We start from the raw sequence: 24,095 nt of genomic DNA, 5'->3' as shown, positions 1-24,095 counted from the left end.
ACCCGTTGAGTTACTCCAGCTTTTTGTGTCTATCTATGGTTTCTGACACATAGCTTGATCCAGAAATACAGTCACGGGCCGCAGGAACTGCTGTGTTTACGACCAAAATAAGCTTTACAAACAAGCTTGTGGCTTCACATAAATTGACAGCATGGTAAAAGGTGCATTTAAAAAAAATCCATTACCAGTGGTCGAATGAGAGATGTTTATGATGACATTCTTAGATCAAATAACAGCTTGCAAAGATCTAGTCTGCAAGGTAGATGCAGCTTGGCAGAGGTAGAGATGCAGGTCCTCTATTGCACCACTGAGGGAGAGAGTGCTGACATATCAGACCTATGCTGCACAATGGCACACCTTGCTGAGCAGCTGCCTGACAACACCAGAGACCTCGGTTCAATCCTGACCTCGGGTGCTCCGATTTCCAACAATGCGTGAATTGATAGGTTAATTGGCCACTTTAAATTATCCCTAGTAGGTAATAATAATAATAATGGATGGGATTTATATAGCGCCTTTCTAATACTCAAGGCGCTTTACATCGCATTATTCATTCACTCCTCAGTCACACTCGGTGGGGGTGAGCTACTTCTGTAGCCACAGCTGCCCTGGGGCAGACTGACGGAAGCGTGGCTGCCAATCTGCGCCTACGGCCCCTCCGACCACCACCAATCACTCACACACAGGCAAAGGTGGGTGAAGTGTCTTGCCCAAGGACACAACGACAGTATGCACTCCAAGCGGGATTCGAACCGGCTACCTTCCGGTCGCCAGCCGAACACTTAGCCCATTGTGCCATCTGTCGTCCCCAAAGGTAGGTGAGTGATGTATTCAGGGGAGCATTCATGACAATGAGAGAATAAAGATGGGATTACGTAGGGTTAGTGTAAGTGGGTGGTGGATGGTTGGCACGGACTTAAAGGGGCTGTCCCACTTGGGCGACCTAATCTGTGAGTTTTGGACATACTCGCAGCATAGTCGACACAAGGTCGTAGGTGGTCTTTGTAACTCTCCTTCATGCTCGAGAGTAGTCCACGTGTACTCGAGGCCTCAGCGCGGCGTATTTTTCAACATGTTGAAAAATGCCCGCGAGTAAAATAAGGTCGCCATGGAAAAAAATCGATACTTATTTTACTCGTAGGTTTGGTCGTAGTAGGTTGTAGTAGGTCTGCATGTTAGTCGTAGGTAATCGAGGGTAGTCTAAGGTAGTTGTAGATAGTCTTCATCATAGTCGATGGGAGGTCGAAGGAGGTCGTCTTCACTCTCCACTATTCGGTGTCAAATTTTCCCGAGGTTAGTCGTAGCTAGTCGTAGCTGGTCTTCAACACAGTCGAAGGAGGTCTTCAACATGTCATTTTTTCAAACTTCTAAATTCGCCAATTTGGTCGCCCAAGTGGGACAGCCCCTTTAGAAACATAGAAAATAGGTGCAGGAAGAGGCCATTCGACCCTTCGAGCCAGCACCGTCATTCGTTGTGATCATGGCTGATCATCCACAATCAGTACCCCGTGATCTGCCTTCTCCGCATACCCCTTGATTCCGCTAGCCCTGAGAGCTCCACCTAACTCTCTTTTACATTCATCCAGTGAATTGGCCTCCACTGCCTTCTGTGGCAGAGAATTCCACAAATTCACACCTCTCTGGGTGAAAAAGTTTTTTCTCATCTCAGTTTTAAATGGCCTCCCCTTTATTCTTAAGGGTCTGTCCCACTGTACGAGCTAATTCTCCCGAGTTTCCCCTGATTCGAACTCGGAGAAATACGGTAATAGCGGGCGCGGCCGGAGGACTACGAGTGCCGCGGTCTCCGCTCTCCGGGGAGGGGACAGCCGCTCCAGACTTTTCCAAGCCGCTGAGGAATGTTTCACCCGACGCCGATGTTTCATCTTTACGGCAAGAGGGCCCTGAAAATCATCGGACTGGCTGCACGGCCACAGATGGGCCCTGACCTCGGGATGTTTCACAGAGGAAGAGGACTTAACTTTCTGGTGCCTTTCCCCCGCAGTGGAAATGTTTTGATTCTGCTGTGGGGGGATGTTTGTGTTGAACTCTGTAATATGTTGTGTCCATTTTTATTCATTTTTTTAAAAACCTTTTTCTATGGTTTGCAATGGAACTTATTATTATTTAAATTATGTAAAGCGCTTTGGGGTCAATGCAAATTGGCTTAAAATGCGCTATATAAATAAAGTTTACTTACTTACTTACTTACTTACTTACTAATAGCCGCTCGTAGATATTCGGGGCTCTCGTGGACATTTTTCAACATGTTGAAAAACCTTCACGAGTCTTCACGAGCTTACCGCGTTTCCCGAGTACCTGCCGTTACCGTTACGAGCCGCTAAGAGACGTCCCGAGCTCCGATATACCCGCTACGTACATTCTACGTGCTTACCACGAGTTTGATTTTTTTTAAACTCGGGAGAGCTCTTGAATTACCTCGTACAGTGGGACAGGCCCTTTAGACTGTGGCCCCCTGATTCTGGACTTCTCCCAACATTGGAAACATTTTTCCTGCAGTGTCCAGTCCTTTTATATTTTTATATGTTTCTATAAGATTTCCTCTCATCCTTCTAAATTCCAGTGAATACAAGCCCAGTCGTTCCAATCTTTCCTCATATGACAGTCCCGCCATCCCGGGAATTCATGTCGTGAACCTACTCTGCACTCACTCAATAGCAAAGATGTCCTTCCTCAAATTAGGAGACCAAAACTGCACACAATACTTCATATGTGGTCTCACCAGGTACACTGCAGAAGGACCTCTTTACTCCTATACTCAGATCCTCTCGTTATGAAGGCCAACATGCCATTAGCTTTCTTCACTGCCTGCTGTACCTGCATGTTTACTTTCAGTGACTGGTGTACAAAGATACCCAGGTCTCGTTGCATTTCTCTTTTTCCTAATCTGACACCATTGAGATAATAATCTGCCTCCTTGTTCGTGCCACCAAAGTGGATAGCCACACATTTATCTACATTATACTGCATCTGCCATGCATCTGCCCACTCACGCAACCTGTCCAAGTCAGCCTGCAACCTCCTAACTTCCTCTTCGCAGTTCAGACTGCCAACCAGCTTTATGGCAACTGCAAATTAGCAAGTGTTACTTTTGATTCCATCATCTAAATCATTAATATATATTGTAAATAGTTGCGGCCCCAGCACCGAGCCTTGCGTCACTCCACTCGCCAATGTCTGCCAATCTGACAGGGACCCGTTTATTCCGACTCTTTGTTTCCTGTCTGCCAACCAATTCTGTATCCATGTCAATACCCTACCACCCATACCATGTGCTCTAATTTAGCCCACTAATCTCCTGTGTTGGACCTTATCAAAGGTTTTCTGAAAGTCCAGATACACTATATCCACTGGCTCTCCTTCATCCATTTTACTTGTCACATCCTCAAAAAATTCCAGAAGATTAGTCAAGCAGTATTTCCCTTCATAAATCCATGCTGACTTGGACCAATCTCACTGCTATCCAAATGCGCCGTTATTACTTCTTTAATAATTGACTCCAGCATCTTCCCCACCTCCGAAGTCAGGCTAATTGGCCTATAATTCTCTGTTTTCTCTCTCGCTCCTTTCTTGAAAAATGAGATAACATTAGCTACCCTCCAAACCACAGGAAATGATCCTGAATCTGTAGAACATTGGAAAATGATCACCAATGCATCCACGATTTCTGGAGCCACCTCCTTGAGTACCCTGGGATGCAGACCAAAAGATGCTTTTGCTATCCCTCTTTATATTCTTGGCGAGCTTACCTTCATACTTCATCTTTTCACCCGTATTCCCCTTTCTGTTACCTTCTGATGTCCGTTGAAAATTTCCCAGTCCTCTGGCTTCCCGCCGCCCTTTGCTATGTTAAAAACCTTATCTTTTAGTTTGATACCGTCCCTAACTTCCCTTGTCAGCCACGTTTGCCTCTTATTCCCCTTAGAATCTTTCTACCTCGTTGGAATGAAATGATCCTGCATCTTCTGGATCATGCCCAGAAATTCCTGCCATTGCTGTTCCACCGTCATTCCTGCTAGGATCCTTTTCCAGTCAACCGTGGCCAGCTCCCCCTCTCATGCCTTCAAAGTCCCCTTTGTTCAACTGTAACACTGACACTTCCGAATTAACCTTCTCCCTCTCAAATTGCAGATTAAAACGTATCATATTCTGGTCACTACCTCCTAGCGGTTCCTTTACCTTGGTGGGCTGAAGGGATTGTTTTCATGTTGTGTCTCTCAATGAGTTATAATTCTATCTTCCATGTATCCCTTCGTTACCACCTCTTCCCCAGCCAACAATGGGCAGATTATGGGCTACACCCTTCCTTGGCCATCTTTTGCCGGCCCTGATTTGTTCGTGCTTTTTCTTACCTCCAGTTCCCTCCCCTCTTCTACTTTCGGTCTGAACAAGGGTTCCGACCCAAAACATCACCCTTCCTTTCCCTCCAGAGATGCTGCCTGACCCGCTGAGCTACTCCAGCATTTTGTGTCGATTTTCCATCTTTCCGATGCAGTTACACTGTAAGACCGCCGTACCTCTATGGTGGATGTGAAATATCCCAAGACATTCCAACAAAATAATAGAGTCAAAGTAAAGTAAAGTATCCTTTATTGTCCTTCGGACATTTCAGTCTGAACGAAATTGTATACCTTGCAGTCATAACATAGAATAAAATAACAAAACACACACTTAACACAGTTTAACATCCACCACAGTGAGTCTCCCAGGTCCGATGTCGGGACCCCGTCGATGATGGTAAGTCCAGTGGCCGCATCCGAGCTCCGCGAACGGGCTGGTTCAAACTCCACTGCCTGGGGCGGTCGAAGCTGCCACCCTCCAGTCCAGCGGACGAAGTTGTCGTTGTGGGAGCTCCGGAGTTATTGATTGCATTGATTGATTAGATGGTAGCGTGTAGAAACTTGCCCTTTGACCCACTGGGTCCACGCCGGCCATCGATCACCCGTTCACACCCAGTTGTTCCACTTTCCCATCCACTCCCGACACACTCGAGGCAATTTACGGAGGCCAATTAGCCAACAAACCCGCACGTCTTTGGGATGTGGGTGGAAACCAGAGCACCCGGAGGAATCCAACGTGGTCACAGAGAGAACGTGCAAACTCCACGAGGACAGTCTCTGGCACTGTGCGGCAGCAGTTGCACCACTGTGCCATCCTTATCCTGAATAATTATCCATAAAAACATTCCTAATTAGAGATTATCTGTTAGCTACAAATATTGGTACTGGAGGGAGTGTGTTGCGGAAGTAGGTTTCCCACATTATAACAGTGACTGCACTTCAAGAGTAGTCTCTCGCCCATAGAGCACTCAGCAGCACTCTTGAACGAATGATGTGGTGGTACTTAAAAGACCAAACCACACCAGTCACTTGGTAACATCCTGTGTTCCATTACTAAGGGCAGCCAGATCATGAAAGCAATTAGTGGTGAAGCATTCAAACTTGAATCGGACACATTTACTGTGCAGGAAGGAACTGCAGATGCTGGTTTAAACCGGAGATAGACACAAAAAACTGGAGTAACTCAGCGGGACAGGCAGCGTCTCTGGAGAGAAGGAATGGGTGACGTTTCGGGTCGAGACCCTTCTTCAGACTGGATTTACGCCATGTTCAGTCAAGATCAAGATTACCGTGGCATTATGTGTCTACCAGGTGAAATAGAATGACTTTGTTTATCTTAAGTGGCAAAGAAAATAAGCATAAAGTGCCGGAGTAACTCAGCGGGTCAGGCAGCATCTCAGGAGGACATGGATAGACAATGTTTTGGGTCAGGACTCTTCTTCAGACTGATTGTCGTGGGAGGGGGGGGGGGGTGGGAGTAATGCCCCTGTCCCACTTAGGAAACCTGAACGGAAACCTCTGGAGACTTTGCGCCCCACCCAAGATTTCCGTGCGGTTCCCGGAGGTTGCAGGTGGTTGCCGGAGGTTGCAGGTAATGGAAGCAGGTAGGGAGACTGACAAAAACCTCCTTGAACCTCCGGGAACCGCACGGAAACCTTGGGTGGGGCGCAAAGTCCCCAGATGTTTCCGTTCAGGTTTCCTAAGTGGGACAGGGGCATAAGTTGGGTGGGAGTGGGTCTAAGCCTGATGGGAACAGGAGATGGATTCTTATTTTGTGTCGGAAGGAACTGCGGATGCTGGTTTGTGCCGAAGTTGGACACAAAATGCTGGAATAATTCAGCAGGTCAGGCAGCATCTATGGAGAAAAAAGAATGGATGATGTTTTGGGTCAGAACCCTACTTCAGGGTTTTTTTTAGAGTTTCAGATGGCTGGATAAAGGCCAAAGACAGAAAGAAGCCAAAAGGTGTGAGATGAGAAGATAAGGCGAGAAGATGCGTGGAATGTGAAGCCAGAGGATAGGATAAAAGTGGATATATTTGCCGAGTTACTCCAGCATTTTGTCAAACCAGCATCTGCAACTCCTTGTGTCAGCAAATAAAATATTCTCGCCACTAGCTCACTAATGGACACTAATCAACAATTACTCTCACCAAACATTACAGTGACATGGTTGCAATACCATAAAACATCGCACAATGATAGATTCTTTGAGGCCGATTCCTGAACGCAAAATTGCTTATCTACTTAAATTAAATGAAGCAAATGATCCAAAACAAGTCACAAATCAATAAATAATTGGTGATAGAAACATAGAAACATAGAAATTAGGTGCAGGAGTAGGCCATTCGGCCCTTCGAGCCTGCACCGCCATTCAATATGATCATGGCTGATCATCCAACTCAGTATCCCGTATCTGCCTTCTCTCCATACCCTCTGATCCCCTTAGCCACAAGGGCCACATCTAACTCCCTCTTAAATATAGCCAATGAACTGGCCTCGACTACCCTCTGTGGCAGAGAGTTCCAGAGATTCACCACTCTCTGTGTGAAAAAATTTCTCCTCATCTCGGTTTTAAAGGATTTCCCCCTTATCCTTAAGCTGTGACCCCTTGTCCTGGACTTCCCCAACATCGGGAGCAATCTTCCTGCATCTAGCCTGTCCAACCCCTTAAGAATGTTGTAAGTTTCTATAAGATTCACCAGACTGATTCCTGGGATGTCAGGACTGTCTTATGAAGAAAGACTGGATAGACTTGGTTTATACTCTCTAGAATTTAGGAGATTGAGAGGGGATCTTATAGAAACTTACAAAATTCTTAAGGGGTTAGACAGGCTAGATGCAGGAAGATTGCTCTCGATGTTGGGGAAGTCCAGGACAAGGGGTCACAGCTTAAGGATAAGGGGGAAATCCTTTAAAACCGAGATGAGAAGAACTTTTTTCACACAGAGAGTGGTGAATCTATGGAACTCCCTGCCACAGAGGGTAGTCGGGGCCAGTTCATTGGCTATATTTAAGAGGGAGTTAGATGTGGCCCTTGTGGCTAAGGGGATCAGAGGGTATGGAGAGAAGGCAGGTACGGGATACTGAGTTGGATGATCAGCCATGATCATATTGAATGGCGGTGCAGGCTCGAAGGGCCGAATGGCCTACTCCTGCACCTAATTTCTATGTTTCTATGTTTCTAAGATCCCCTCTCAATCTCCTAAATTCTAGAGAGTATAAACCAAGTCTATCCAGTCTTTCTTCATAATATATATCATAGTCAGTCATATACCATGGAAACAGGCCCTTCGGCCCACTTGCCCATACCAACCAAGATGCCCCACCTCCACTGGTCACACCTGGCTTTGATTGCCCCATATCCTTCTGAACCTTTCTTATCCATGTACCTGTCCAAATGTCTTTTCAACGTTGTACCTGCCTCAACTATCTCCTCTGGCAGATCAAGATCAAGAGAGTTTATTGTCATGTGTCCCATATAGGACAATGAAATTCTTGCTTTGCTTCAGCACAACAGGATATAGAAGGCGTGAATACAGAACAGATGTGTGTGTCCATATACTGCTGCGCCCGCTGAGTTTCTCCAGCATTTTTGTGTACCTTCGATTTTCCAGCATCTGCAGTTCCTTCTTAAACAGGTATGTAGGTTAATTGGCTTCTGTAAGAATTGTAAAGTGTCCCTAGTGTGTAGGATAGTGCTAGTGTACGGGGGTCGCTGGTCAGCGCGGACTCCGTGGGCTGAAGGGCCTATTTCCGCACTGTAACTCTGAACTAAGCTAAATTAAATCCTGATAGTTCCCATAGTTCACACTGTGAGGCCTTTACCACCATTGCTAAATATCTCTAATGATCAAAAACGTTTAGTTTAGTTTAGTTTAGTTTAGTGCCACTTGTACCGAGGAACAGTGAAAAGCAATTTTGTTGCGTGTTAACCAGACAGCGGAAAGACTATATATGATTACAATCAAGCCACCCACAGTGTACCGATACAGGATAAAGGGAATAACGTTTAGTGCAAGATATAGTCTAATAAAGTCTGATTAAAGATAGTCCGAGTGCCCACAATGATGTCAGGACCGCTGTCTAGTTGGTGATAGGATGGCATTACTCGTTATCATCTTCCCCACAACCAACAATGGACCATTGTGGGCTCCATCTGTCATTATCATTATCATTATCATTATCATCCTTTTATTGTCATCATGCAAAGCAACAATTGTACAGTGCAAAATGAGAAGACGTTTCTCAGGGAATACCGGAGCATCGCACATAAAAACTTAAACATTTCACACATAAATAAAAACAATCCAGTTCCTGATAAAAACATTCCGAATAGTTTTTAAAAAGTGCAGGTAAAAAAAGCAACATTAAAATACAAGTAGAAAAGAAAAACCAGTCATAAAATGTCCAGGGCAGCTGATTTAAGTGGCCTGAGCCAGTGCTGCCAGAGTTATTACTCAGTGCCAGTTATTAAATTGTCAGTGCAAAAGCAGCAGAATCAGGTGGAGTGACTGTTTAGCAGCCTCACAGCCTGTGGCAGGAAGCTGTTTAGCAGTCTGGTAGTCCGGGCTTTGATGCTACGGTATCTCTTGCCTGATGGCAGGAGATCCAGGTGTGTGTGGAGTGGGTGCAGTCTGTCCTTTGCTCTGCTCAGTGCTTTTTTCAGGCAGCGGCTCTGGAACAGTTCTTGTACCGAGGGTAGCGAGACACCAATGATCCTCTCTGCTCCCCTCACTACCCTCTGCAGAGACTTCCTGTCTGAGCAGTTACAGTTGGACTACCACGTGTTCATGCAGTACGTGAGTACAGACTCCACCGTACCCCTGTAAAAAGTCCTGAGGATGTTGGTGGGAAGTGAGACCTGTTTGAGTTTCCTCAGGTAGTGCAGTCGCTGATGGGCCCGTTTAACAATCCCAGTGATGTTCCTGGACCAGGTGAGACTGTCTGTGATTTGCACTCCGAGGAACTTTATGCTCTCCACTCTCTCCACCGTGATGTCGCTGATGTTGAGGGGTGTGTGTTTGGGGTGCGACCTCCTGAAGTCGACAACCATCTCCTTTGTTTTGTCTACATTTAATTCTAAATTGTTGTTGCCGCACCAGTCCACTAGTTGTTTCACTTCCTCCCTGTACATTGTTTCATCCTCTCCACTGATGAGTCCTACCACTGTGGTGTCATCTGCGAATTTTATAATCCTGTTGTCCCTGAATCTAGCAGCACAGTCATGTGTGAGCAGTGTGAACAACAGCAGGCTGAGCACACAGCCTTGAGGGGAGCCGGTGCTCAGCGTGATCGAGCCTGATCCTTGATCATCTTGTTGGCTTTGATGTCCTTCTGCATATATTTCATTAATTTTGTCTTTGGACCTTTTCATATCTCTCGGCTCTATTTTCCCCGACTCTTAGTCTGAAGAAGGGTCTCCACCTATTCCTTTTTTTCCTCAGAGATGCTGACAGACCCGCTGAGTTACTCCAGCTTTTTGTGTCTATCTATGGTTTCTGTCATATAGCTTGATCCAGAAATACAGTCACAGCCCGCTGGAACTGCTGTGTTTACGACCAAAATAAGCTTTACAAACAAGCTTGTGGCTTCACATAAATTGACAGCACGGTAAAAAGTGCATTTAAGAAAAATCCATTACCAGTGGTCAAATGAGAGATGTTTATGATGACATTCTTAGATCAAATAACAGCTTGCAAAGATCTAGACTGCAAGGTAGATGCAGCTTGGCAGAGGTAGAGATGCAGGTCCTCTACTGCAGTGGTTCCCAACCTTTTTAAGCTCATGGCCCCCTTGGGATCTTTTAATTTTTCTGTGCCCCCCCCTGACATTATTAGCTTCAATATTATAATACCTTCCATAAAAATATCAGTGTCTATTAATTGCACATATATTCTCTTTTATTCTATTCCACAAACATCAAAAATATTTCAACTACATAGATTTAAATTTATTAGAACTGAAATTTAGGAGGCAACAGGGTGGTAGCTCTGTGGCCCCCTTCATTGAACCTGTGGCCCCCTAAATCCCAAAATGTTTCTGTAGCCCCCCTGAAATTTGCAAATGTGAGAATAAAGATGGGATTACGTAGGGTTGGTGTAAGTGGGTGGTGGATGGTTGGCACGGACTTAAAGGGGCTGTTCCACTTGTGCGACCTAATCCGTGAGTTCTGGCGAGTTTGCCCTCGACTCATACTCGCAGCATGGTCGACACGAGATCGTAGGAGGTCTTTGTAACTCTCCTTCATGCTCGAGAGTAGTCCACGTGTACTCGAGGCCTCAGCTAGGTCGCGGCGGTTTTTTCAACATGTTGAAAAATGCCCGCGAGGAAAATAAGGTCGCCATGGAAAAAATCGATACTTTTTTTTACTCGTAGGTTTAGTCGTAGTAGGTTGTAGTAGGTCGGCATGTTAGTCGTAGGTAATCGAGGGTAGTAGAAGGTAGTTGTAGATAGTCTTCATCGTAGTCGAAGGGAGGTCGAAGGAGGTCGTCTTCACTCTCCACTATTCGGTGTCCAATTTTCCCGAGGTTAGTCGTAGCTAGTCGTAGCTAGTCTTCAACACAGTCGAAGGAGGTCTTCAACATGTCATTTCTTCAAACTTCTAAACTCGCCAATTAGGTCGCCCAAGTGGGACAGCCCCTTTAGAAACATAGAAACTAGGTGCAGGAGGAGGCCATTCGACCCTTCGAGCCAGCACCGTCATTCGTTGTGATCATGGCTGATCATCCACAATCAGTACCCCGTGGTCTGCCTTCTCCCCATACCCCTTGATTCCGCTAGCCCCGAGAGCTCCATCTAACTCTCTTATACATTCATCCAGTGAATTTGTCTCCACTGCCTTCTGTGGCAGAGAATTCAACAAATTCACACCTCTCTGGGTGAAAAAGTTTTTTCTCATCTCAGTTTTAAATGGCCTCCCCTTTATTCTTAAGGGCCTGTCCCACTGTACGAGCTAATTCAAGAGTTCTCCCGAGTTTCCCCTGATTTGAACTCGGAGAATTACGGTAATAGCCGCTCGTAGGTACTCGGGGCTCTCGTGGACATGTTGAAATATCTTCACGAGTCTTCACGAACTTACTGCGTTTCCCGAGTACCTGCCGTTAGCGTTACGAGCCGCTAAGAGACGTCCCGAGCTTTTATATTTTTATATGTTTCTATAAGATCCACTCTCATCCTTCTAAATTCCAGTGAATACAAGCCCAGTCTTTCCAATCTTTCCTCATATGACAGTCCCGCCATCCCGAGGATTAACCTTGTGAACCTACTCTGCACTCACTCAATAGCAAGGATGTCCTTCCTCAAATTAGGAGACCAAAACTGCACACAATACTTCAGATGTGGTCTCACCAGGGCCCTGTACAACTGCAGAATGACCTCTTTACTCCTATACTCAGATCCTCTCGTTATGAAGGCCAACATGCCATTAGCTTTCTTCACTGCCTGCTGTACTTGCATGTTTACTTTCAGCGACTGGTGTACAAGGACACCATTTCCCTTTTTCCTAATCTGACACCATTGAGATAATAATCTGCCTCCTTGTTCTTGCCACCAAAGTGGATAACCTCACATTTATCTACATTATACTGCATCTGCCATGCATCTGCCCACTCACGCAACCTGTCCAAGTCAGCCTGCAACTTCCTAGCTTCCTCTTCGCAGTTCAGACTGCCAACCAGCTTTTTTAGGTCTGCAAATTAGCAAGTGTTACTTTTGATTCCATCATCTAAATCATTAATATATATTGTAAATAGTTGCGGCCCCAGCACCGAGCCTTGCGGCACTCCACTCGCCAATGTCTGCCAATCTGACAGGGACCCGTTTATTCCGACTCTTTGTTTCCTGTCTGCCAACCAATTCTCTATCCATGTCAATACCCTACCACCCATACCATGTGCTCTAATTTTGCCAACTAATCTCCTGTGGGACCTTATCAAAGGCTTTCTGAAAGTCTAGATACACTACATCCACTGGCTCTCCTTCATCCATTTTACTTGTCACATCCTCAAAAAATTCCAGAAGATTAGTCAAGCAGTATTTCCCCTTCATAAATCCATGCTGACTTGCACCAATCCTTTCACTGCTATCCAAATGCGCTGTTATTACTTCTTTAATAATTGACTCCAGCATCTTCCCCACCTCCGATGTCAGGCTAATTGGCCAATAATTCTCTGTTTTCTCTCTGGCTCCTTTCTTGAAAAATGAGATAACATTAGCTACCCTCCAATCCACAGGAAATGATCCTGAATCTGTAGAACATTGGAAAATGATCACCAATGCATCCACAATTTCTGGAGCCACCTCCTTGAGTACCCTGGGATGCAGACCAAAAGATGCTTTTGCTATCATTCTTTATATTCTTGGCGAGCTTACCTTCATACTTCATCTTTTCACCCCGTATTCCCCTTTCTGTTACCTTCTGATGTCCATTGAAAGTTTCCCAGGCCTCTGGCTTCCCGCCGCCCTTTGCTATGTTAAACACCTTATCTTTTAGTTTGATACCGTCCCTAACTTCCCTTGTCAGCCACGTTTGCCTCTTATTCCCCTTAGAATCTTTCTACCTCTTTGGAATCAAATGATCCTGCATCTTCTGGATCATGCCCAGAAATTCCTGCCATTGCTGTTCCACCGTCATTCCTTTTCCAGTCGATCGTGGCCAACTCCTCTCTCATGTTTTCATAGTCCCCTTTGTTCAACTGCAACGCTGACACTTCCGAATTAACCTTCTCCCTCTCAAATTGCAGATTAAAATTTATCATATTCTGGTCACTACCTCCTAGCGGTTCCTTTATCCTGAACTACCTCCTGGCGGTTCCTAGCGGTGGGCTGAAGGGATTGTTTTCATGCTGTGTCTCTCAATGAGTCTTATAATTCCATCATCCATCTTTCAACCACATCATTGTATCCCTTCGTTACCACCTCTTCCTCAGCCAACAATGGGCAGATTATGGGCTCCACCCTTCCTTAGCCATCTTTTGCCGGCCCTGATTTGTTCAGGCCTTTTCTTACCTCCAGTTCCCCCCCCTCTACTTTCGGTCTGAAGAAGGGTTCCGACCCAAAACATCACCCATTCTTTTCCTCCAGAGATGCTGCCTGACTCGCTGAGTTACTCCAGCATTTTGTGTCTATTTTCCATCTTTCCGATGCAGTTACACTGTAAAGGGCCTGTCCCATGAGCATGCGACTCCATGCGGCAAGCGCAACCTAAAGGGCCTGTCCAACCAGCATGCGACTCCATGCGGCAAGCGTGACCTAACGTGGTCGCTTGAGCCGTACGGCCTCGCGGGGCCGGTCCCACTTCGATCGACGGAGCTATATGGAGTTGTGCGGAGCTGGTCCCGACATCGCGCGGGGCTCCGAAAAACTGACCGTGTTTAAAAATTCCGCGCGGCAACGTCCTGCCGGCCCGCAGCCGCCTCGACACCGTGTCCCTCACTCGACCTCCGCGTGGCTCCCGCTTCTGGTATGGTTGCTCTTGCCGCATGCAGGTGCATGCTGGTGGGACCGGCACTTTAGGTCGCGCTTGCTGGTGGGACAGGCCCTTAAGACTGCCGTACCTCTGTGGTGGATGTGAAATATCCCAAGACATTCCAACAAAATAATAGGAGTTATTGATTGATTGCATTGATTGATTAGATGGTAGCGTGTGGAAACTTGCCCTTTGACCCACTGGGTCCCCACCGGCCATCGATTACCCATTCACACCCAGTTGTTCCACTTTCCCATCCACTCCCGACACACTCGAGGCAATTTACGGAGGCCAATTAACCAACAAACTCGCACGTCTTTGGGATGTGGAAGGAAGCCGGAGCACCCGGAGGAACCCAACGCGGTCACAGGGAGAACGTGCAAACTCCACGAGGTCAGTCTCTGGCGCTGTGCAGCAGCAGTTCCACCAGAGGCGCCACTGTGCTATCCTTATCCTGAATAATTATCCATAAAAACATTCCTAATTAGAGATTATCTGTTAGCTACAAATATTGGTACTGGAGGGATTGTGTTGCGGAAGTAGGTTTCTCACATTATAACAGTGACTGTACTTCAAGAGTAGTCTCTCGCCCATAGAGCACTCAGCAGCACTTGAACGAATGATGTGGTGGTACTTAAAAGACCAAACCACACCAGTCACTTGGTAACATCCTGTGTTCCATTACTAAGGGCAGCCAGATCATGAAAGCAATTAGTGGTGAAGCATTCAAACTTGAATCGGACACATTTACTGTGCAGGAAGGAACTGCAGATGCTGGTTTAAACCGGAGATAGACACAAAAAACTGGAGTAACTCAGCGGGACAGGCAGCGTCTCTGGAGAGAAGGAATGGGTGACGTTTCGGGTCGAGACCCTTCTTCAGACTGGATTTACTTTATGTTCAGTCAAGATCAAGATTACCGTGGCATTATGTGTCTACCAGGTGAAATAGAATGACTTTGTTCATCTTAAGTGGCAAAGAAAATAAGCATAAAGTGCCGGAGTAACTCAGCGGGTCAGGCAGCATCTCAGGAGGATATGGATGGACAATGTTTTGGGTCAGGACACTTCTTCAGACTAGTTGTCGTGGAGGGGAAGGGGAGGGGTGGGTGGAGGGTAGTAAGTTGGGTGGGAGTGGGTCTAAGCCTGATGGGAACAGGCGATGTGTTCTTATTTTGTGTCGGAAGGAGCTGCGGATGCTGGTTTGTGCTGAAGATAGACACAGAATGCTAGAGTAATGCAGGCAGCATCTCTGGAGAAAAAGAATGGATGATGTTTTGGGTCAGAACCCTACTTCAGGGTTTTTTTTAGAGTGGCAGATGGTTGGATAAAGGCCAAAGACAGGAAGAAGACAAAAGGTGTGAGATAAGAAGATAAGGCGAGAAGCTGCGTGGAATGTGCAGCCAGAGGATAGGATAAAAGTGGATATATTTGCCGAGTTACTCCAGCATTTTGTGTCTTATTTTGTCAAACCAGCATCTGCAATTCCTTGTGTCAGCAAATAAAATATTCTCGCCACTAGCTCACTAATAAAGAAAATGGACACTAATCAACAATTACTCTTACCAAAAATTACAGTGACATGGTTGCAATACCATAAAACATCACACAATGATAGATTCTTTTAATCTGATTCCTGAACGCAAAATTGCTTATCTACTTAAATTAAAAGAAGCAAATGATCCAACACAAGTCACAAATCAATAAATATCATAATCATAGTCATATACCATGGACACAAGCCCTTCGGCCCAACTTGCCCATACCAACCAAGATGCCCCATCTCCACTAGTCACACCTGCCTTCATTTGCCCCATATCCTTCTGAACCTTTCCTATCACGTATCTGTTCAAATGTCTTTTCAACGTCCTGCCTCAACTATCTCCTCTGACAGATTGTTCTATATACAAACTTTATGTGAAAAAGGTGCCCCGCAGGTTCCTATTAATTATTTCCCTCTCATCTCAAACCTTTATCCTCTGGTATTTGATTCCCGTACTCAGATGTTCATAATGTTCTAGGAGCAGAATTAGGCCATTCGCCCCATCAAGTCTACTCCGACATTCAATCGTGGCTGATCTATCTTTCCCTCTCAACCCCATTCTCCTTCTCCCCATAACCCCCGACACCCATGCTAATCCAGAATCTATCTATCTCTGCCTTAAAAATATCCATTGACTTGACCTCCACAGCTGTCTGTGGCAATGAATTCCTCAGATTCACCACCCTCTGACTAAAGAAATTTCATCTCCTTTCTAAAGGTACGTCCTTTTAATCTGACACTATGGCCTCTGGTCCGAGACTCTCCCATGAGTGGAAACATCCTCCCCACATTCACTCTATTCAGGCCTTTCATCCTACTCTTGGATAAAAGTGTGCATTCACTTGTGCATTCATCCTTCATCCCAAGGAACAAAGTCATGGCCTGCCCAACCTCTCCCTATATCTCAGTCCCTCGAGTCTTGACAAGTGAAGCATTTTAACTGTGATGAGCTGATTGTGGGAAGAGAACATCTGATGTGATCCCACTCACTCCCAGATAGCCCGTTAGCAGGAAACCAAGTTTCAGGGAAGCAGGTAGTTAGGCTAAATATGTTGAGCACTTGGTATGGGCAATGCTTGGACCTTAAGTCAGGGCACAAAGATTTCACAAGCTCGCTAGATCTTGCCAGGGAAACTAAGATGGCTGCTGGGATATGTAGGTAAATCAGACAGTACCGCAACTTGGCAGCTGCTGGCTTAAGTGACTCACGGATGGTGTTTTTCCACAGGATTTCTCATGATTTTATTTTCCTTCACAATGTTTTGAGCAGCCGTGCTTGCTATCAACACCTTGGACTTGTCCCCCTTCGCAGTTACACAGTCACACTCCACCACGGCTGCTGCACGGATACCCTTCGCAGCAGTGCATGGGGCCACTGTGCATTGGGCGGCATAGTTCAGTTTAGTCTAGTTTAGTTTAGAGATACAGCATGGAATTAGGCCCACCGGGTCCACGCCGACCAGCGATCCCTACACATCAACACTATCCTTAACACACACTAGGGACAATTTACATTTATACAAAGCCAATTAACCTGCAAACCCTGTACGTCTTTGGAGTGTGGAAGGAAACCGATGATCTCGGAGAAAAACCACGCAGGTCACGGGGAGAACGTATAAACTCCGAACAGACAGCACCCGTAGTCAGGATCGAACCCGGGTCTCAGGCGCTGTGAGGCAGCAACTCTACCGCTGCGCCAACGTACCGCGCAGCCGGCATTGTTGCTGCCTCACGGCGCCAGAGACCACGTCCTAACTTGCACCAAGTTCCATTGCCTCATTACCCTTCTGCTTGCTGACCTATATTACCCCCATGGCAAATCTCCACCTTGATGCAACCTTCTCATCCTTCCTGTCAAATACGTCCATGATCTCCCTAAGTCCTGGCCTCCATCAGTCAGAGTATTGAGTATAGAAGTTGGGAGGTCAGGTTGCAGTTGTTTAAGACATTGGTGAGGCCGCATTTAAAATATTGTGTTCAGTTCTGGGCACCATGTTATAGGAAAGATGTTGTCAAGCTGGAAAGGGTACAGAGATGATTTACGAGGATGTTGCCAGGGCTAGAGGGTCTGAGCTATAGGGAGAAGTTGAGTAAAAAACTTTACAAAAATGTATCCTCCTCTCCTCGTATTTCCTATTAGGATTTGAAGTTAAACTTTGCTTGATAAATATCCTGCGAAGCAACTGAGGATGTTCTACTGCAGTAAAAGTACTTTCTAACTACGATCTATTCTTATTGTTATCGCAGCCCTTGTCAACAGTAACATGCTCTCGAGAACACCGGCACAAATCCTGCAAATATTAATGTACTCTCCTGGAGTGCTGCAGAAAAAGACACGAGCTTCTCAGGGTCAAAAGACCAGCGCGTCTCCCAGAGTCTCAATTAAATATTGACACAATCTCAAGGATTCCTGGCGAGAGGTCCATACTGCCATCACGCAGCAGATAATTGACCAATCCTGTCAGAGTCCCCCCGACAATATTCCTACACCACCAGGAACCTGCCGCAAACATTGACCACCAGCACCAGTGCGGCACGGTGGCGCAGCGGAAGAGTTGCTGCCTCACAGCGCCAGAGACCCAGGTTCCATCTTGACTACGGGCGTTGTCTATACGGAGTTTGCACGTTCTCCCCGTGACCTCGTGGGTTTTCTCAGAGATCTTCGGTTTCCACCCACTCTCAAAAGACGTACAGGTTTGTAGGTTATTTGGCTAGGTATCGATGTAAAATTGTCCCCAGTGTGTGTACGATAGTGGTAATATGGTGGTCGATGTGGACTTGGTGCCTGTTTCCGTGCAGTATCTCTAAACTAAAAAACAGCGCCTGGGAATGTAGATCCTGTAAATATGGACACATTTGCTGGGTCATCTGCAAATATTGACAGGCTCCCAGGACTCCCATTTCCTCAGCAGTTGAACCGTGCATGAGGACGACACTTCCAGTCTTAAACACACAATATCTTCACAATTGAAATTCCGTCGAGCTTTCACCAAAGCAAATTTTAGGATAGCATACGATGGACTAGTGCTCCATTATCAGACTGTTAGTGTTAGTGGTCTGGGAACAATATCTATTATACCTCACGCTGCCTCGGCAAGGCCTGCAGCATAATCAAGGGCGAGTCGCACCCTGGCAACTCCCTCTTCTCCCCTCTCCCATCAGGAAAAAAGTACAAATATGTGAAATCGCGCACCCTCCAGATTCTGGGACAGTTTCTTCCCAGCTGTCACCAGGCAACTAAACCATCCTACCAACAACTAGAGAGTAGTTCTGAACTACTATCTACCTCACTGGTGACCCTCGGACTATCTTTGATCAGACATCGCTGGCTTTATCTTGCATTAAACATTATTCTATTATCAGGTATCAATGCAGTGTAAATGGCTCAATTGTAATCATGTATTGTCTTTCCGCTGACTGGTTAGCACTCACCAAAAGCTTTTCACTGTACAATAGACAATAGACAATAGACAATAGGTGCAGGAGTAGGCCATTCGGCCCTTCAAGCCAGCACCGCCATTCAATGTGATCATGGCTGATCATCCACAATCAGTACCCCATTCCTGCTTTCTCCCCCTATCCCCGACTCCGTTATCTTCAAGAGCCCTATCTAGCTCTCTCTTGAAAGTATCCAGAGAACCGGCCTCCACCGGCCTCTGAGGCAGAGAATTCTACAGCCCTGTGTGAATAAGTGTTTCCTCATCTCCATTCCAAATGGCTTACTCCTTATTCTCAAACTGTGGCCCCTGGTTCTGGACTCCCCCAACATCGGGAACATGTTTCCTGCCTCTAGCGTGTCCAAACCCTTAATAATCTTATATGTTTCAATAAGATCCCCTCTCATCCTAAATTCCAGAGTATACAAGCCCAGCTGCTCCATTTTCTCAGCATATGACAGTCCCGCCATCCCGGTACATGCTTGGTACATGTGGCTATAAACTAAACTAAACTATTTCGACAGCACATTAACTCAATAAAACATTCGAAGGAGCTTCAGAGGAGCAAATTAATTTTGTTACCTAGCCACATTCAATCAATTCACTGAATCAATCATTCAATTGATTGAATCAAAGATTGAAACAGACCCTTCAACGACTGATTCAATGATATTTGATGGTCACGTGTTCCGGCTCACACTAGTTCCACGTTATCCCACTTTCTCATCCACTTCCTGCACACTTTTTTACAGAGGCCAATTAACTTAAATCTTCACATTTAGTTTAGAGATACCTCATGGAAACAGGCCCTTCGGCCCACAGGGTCCACTCCAACCATCGATCAACTGTTCAACTAGTTTTTTGTTATCCCACTTCTTCATCCACTCCCTGCACACTAGGAGGATTTTTTACAAAGGGCAATTAACCTACAAACCTTCACAATGGGTGGCTTGGTGGCGCAGCGTAGAGTTGCTGCCATATAGCGCTTGCAGCGCCGGAGACCCGGGTTCGATCCCGACCACGGGTGCTGTCTATATGCAGTTTGCACGTTCTCCCCGTGACAGCATGGTTTTTTTTTCTCCAAGATCTTCGGTTTCCTCCCACACTCCAAAGACATACAGGTATGTAGGTTAATTGGCTTGGTGTGTGTGTGTAAATTGTCCCTAGTGTGTGTCGGATAGTGTTAATGTGTCCGGGGATCGCTGGTCGGTGCGGACTCAGTGGGCCAAAAGGCCTGTTTCCGCGCTGTATCTCTAAACTCAACTATACAGCATGGAAACAGGCCCATCGGCCCACCGGATCCATGCTGACCATCAATCAACCATTCACACTAGTTCTATGCTATCTCATTTTCTCATCCACCCCCTACACACTTATTACAGGCAATTTTTACAGAGGCTGATTAACCTGCAAACCCACATGTCTTTGGGGTGTGGGAGGAACCCGGAGCACCCGGAGGAAAACCAGGCGGTCACAGAGAGAACGTGCGAACTCCACATAGACAGCAGCAGAGGTCAGACTCGAACCTGACACTCTGTCCCGCCCCACTTTAGGGGTGGATGATGATAATCCTGGACAACGAATTAGGCATAAGGAGCATCTTTCGAAGGAATAAAACGATTAAGAAGAGGTTTAGGGATGGAATTCATCGCTTAGGATCTTGGTTGCCGACAATAAATAACAATACTCTTGTGGAGGAAAACCTGCTGTTAAAAATAATGCATGGACACACAGAAGCAACAGATACGGGGTAAAATTGGACATCAAACTCCGGACATAACATGGGGGGGGGGGGGGAAGCAGAAATTTGAGGAGTGGATTCACTAACATTCAGGAATCCAAAACAAAACAAAACCCATGACATTTTAATGCAACATTAGCAATCACAATGCAAATTAAGCGAGCGAACCGCGTTTTTGCACAACAAATTCTGAAGCTTGCTTTTGCGGGAAAGGCATGTGTCAAAAGACATCTTACAAGTGAACTGAGGTGTGTGTCAGATCTCATGAGTAGCACTTGGCAGCTGCTTTAGTTGAGACAGACATTCTATCTAAACGTTGCAAAAATCAAACACAACAATATTCGCTACATTTCCCATTATATATCCTTTGCAAATGCCCTACACGTTTTATACATAAAGTTTCCAGAGCAGCGCTGCAGATGTATTCAATACAAGCACAACCCCCACCCCCCCCCCCCCCTCCCCACACACACACACACACACACACATTAAAATGCATTTATACATTTTAAAATTCCAATTAGAACGAGGCATGTCAGCATTAAAAAATAAATCTCACGGCGCATATTTAATGACTGTAATTAACAAAGGCAAGAAGCAGATCGATTAATTATCAGGCGTTCTGTGCCCGCAGGACGACAGCGATTCAGGCTGCAATCAGTTCCCACATGCCCCAGGCTGCAGATACACCCCCACATTGATATTGCAGTACAGTACCTTCCTAATTCCTGTGCCACTGTGTAGTAATCTTCAAAGGTTATCTCCCTGTGAGATCCATCAATCCAGTAATCGCAGCTAGTTCCAGACTTGGAAGCTGGCATGATAACCATGGACAACATGGGTATCTTTGCGCTGTTATTGTCTTCCAATCTTGTCTGGTATTCCTCTTATTAGCTTGCATATATATATATTTTAAACAAAGCTGGCGATCCAACAACGAGTATTCTACTTTTGCATTCTTGTCAATAAGCAGATTTTTTTTTTTTAAGGATTAATTTCTACAAAGGAAAGCGCAACTCTTTATCTTCCCCACCCCTGAAAATAAAATTGACACTGATTTCAAGAAGCTTGAGAGAGGGATGCACCTGCCGTCTTTTTTTGACACTGGCCAAGCTCTCCGCCCACTCCCCTTCACTGGTGCAATGACGTCCACTGTAGGACAAGTCTACTCCAGATCTGCCCAGCGTTTGGAGGGCTTGCTAGTCAATCAAAGGACTCCATGGCAATCCGGGACGAGGAGGTGGTGTTTGACTACAAGCTCTCTTAAAGCTGAAGAGTTGCAAAAAAAAAACAAACCCCCCTGCAATTAGTAATTGTGTAGGAAGGAGCTGCAGATGCTGGTTTTAAACCACAACAACGCTGGAGTAACTCAGGCAGAATCTCTGGAGAGAAGGAACATGCTTCATAATTCAGTATGCAGAAGGGTCTCGACCCGAAACATCACCCTATTCCTTTCTCTAGAGATGCTGCCTGTCCCGTGGAATTACTCCAGCATTTCATGTCTATCTTCGATTTAAACCAGCATCTGCAGTTCTTTCCCACACCTATTTATTTTATCCAGAGATGCTGTCTGACCCACTGCGTTACTCCAGCACTCTGAGTCTATCTGCAATTAGTAATTTCTCTGCTGTGATGAAATATATATTTTTAAGTATTAATAAATCTTTCAAAGAAGTGATGAATAATTATGTTTCAAAAAATGGACTTAAATTGTTGAAACTCTGCAGCCCAGATTCTGTTTTTATCTCTTTTTTTATCTTTTCGTTTTTATACGTATGTTCTCTTTTAAACACGTAATTATATTAACATAGAGACCGGGAGGTCTATATTCAATATGTATTTTGACACTACTCATATTTAGGTTATACCTGCCATTAATGTAATCCTGATCCCTATGTATCAATATCACTGTTATGTTTATCATTACTTTTTGTTCTTTTGTTTTTGCTTTTGAAAAAAACTAATAAAAAGATTTTAAAAGAAAGAAAGAAAAATTGACAGGTCAAGAAAGTAGGGGTACAACAAAACATAAAAATAAGAACAGAATTGAAGGGAATGAGGACAGAACTGAAGAACATAAGGACAGAATTAAATGGTGAATGGTTGTTTTTTAAAAAATAATAATTTATCACAGAAAGACACAAAATGCTGGAGCAACTCATCGGGACTGGCAGCATCTCTGGAGAGAAGGAATGGGTGATGTTTTGGGTTACCTTCTCATGCCTCTAGTTTCCCTGTCGTAACTGTCGTAACTGTCACTGTATGTCATGTTGTTACTTGTGGGCGGAGCACCAAGGCAAATTCCTTGTATGTGAATACTTGGCCAATAAACTTACTTACTTACTTACTTACTTACTTACTTAAGATAAGGTAATGAATAAACATGTTTTGCAAAGGACAGAACTCAAGAAAATAGCAGTAGAACTAAACAAAAAAATAAGAATATGATTGAAGAAACTGAGGACAGTACTAAAGAAATTAGAAATTTAGGAACTGCTCCACTGTTGAGTGAGGCCAAATGCAAATTGGAGGAACAGACCTCATATTTTCCTTTGGACGGCTTTCAGCTTCTAGCGAGCTAACGGCCATCCACACTTCAGTAGAAGTTGCGGTCACTGTTGTACATGGCATTGGAAGGAATTTGTTCCCGTTGGAAACCAGCACCACTGCGTCACTAATGTTTTCAACGATGATGAATGAATGAATGAAGTTTACAAACCAACGGTATGAATATTGCCTATTGATTTCTCTAACTTCAAGTAACCTTTGCATCCCCTCTCTCTCTGTCCATCCTCCACCCTAGTCGCGCACCAGTTTCACAGCCGTCCTGCTGAGTTTCACGGGTTGTATCACTCGTTGTCACCTTCTCCACAGCCAACAATGGACCATTGTGGGCTCGGCCATTCCTTGATTATCCTTGCTGGTTTTGATTTGTCCTTTTGCATACCTTCCATTCATTTGTTCTATGTACCTTCTCATGCCTCTAGTTTCCCTCTCCCCTGACTCTCAGTCTGAAGAAGGATCTCGACCCAAAACATCACCTATTCCTTTTCTCCAGAGATGCTGCCTGACCCGTTGAATTACTTTGTGTCTATCTCCGGTGTAAACCAGCATCAGCAGTTCCTTCCTACAATGAAGAAATTAAGGCAGAACTCAAGAAAATAAGGACAGAACATTGAATTTGAACACTGACAAAAAAAAGAGCAGTCAATAAAAAAGAACTCAAATTTTAGGGATATCGAATTCTGCAATTTTAGATAACTAACCAACAAATAGCCCCTCCCCCCATTTCCCCCCCTCTCTTCCCTTTGCCCCATTTCTCCCTTTCCCCTTTCCACCACACCCTTCCATCTAAATTCCTTCCCCTGGCTTCACATATTCTGCTTCTTCTCTCCTTACCTCACCGCCTTTTGTCTTTTCATCCCTGGCCATAGTCCAACCATCTGCCAAACAAAACACCCCCTCACCTGTATCCATCTGCCACTCGCTAGGCTTTGTCTTTCATCCAGTTTTCTTCCCCCGACTACAATCAGTCAGAAGAAGTGGCATG

The 24,095-nt window shown here is 45.3% G+C and overlaps 1 protein-coding gene across 2 annotated transcripts in view; it reads right to left on the bottom strand.

The window, feature by feature from the left end:
* The window catches only part of LOC116989266 (calcium/calmodulin-dependent protein kinase type IV-like), a 150,744-nt gene extending 129,070 nt beyond the window's left edge, over positions 1-21,674 (bottom strand). For both annotated transcript variants that reach the window (XM_033046456.1, XM_033046458.1), the window contains exon 1: positions 21,263-21,674. In XM_033046456.1, the coding sequence (XP_032902347.1) occupies positions 21,263-21,384 (122 nt within the window). In that variant the 5' untranslated portion in view covers positions 21,385-21,674. The remainder of the gene's footprint in view (positions 1-21,262) is intronic.
* Positions 21,675-24,095: the final 2,421 nt, after the last annotated feature.

Source organism: Amblyraja radiata, chromosome 29 (assembly GCF_010909765.2).
Source record: "Amblyraja radiata isolate CabotCenter1 chromosome 29, sAmbRad1.1.pri, whole genome shotgun sequence".
Classification (NCBI taxonomy): Eukaryota; Metazoa; Chordata; class Chondrichthyes; order Rajiformes; family Rajidae; genus Amblyraja; species Amblyraja radiata.
Note: the sequence above shows the minus strand (reverse complement) of the source record. Positions and strands in the feature narration are given on the sequence as shown.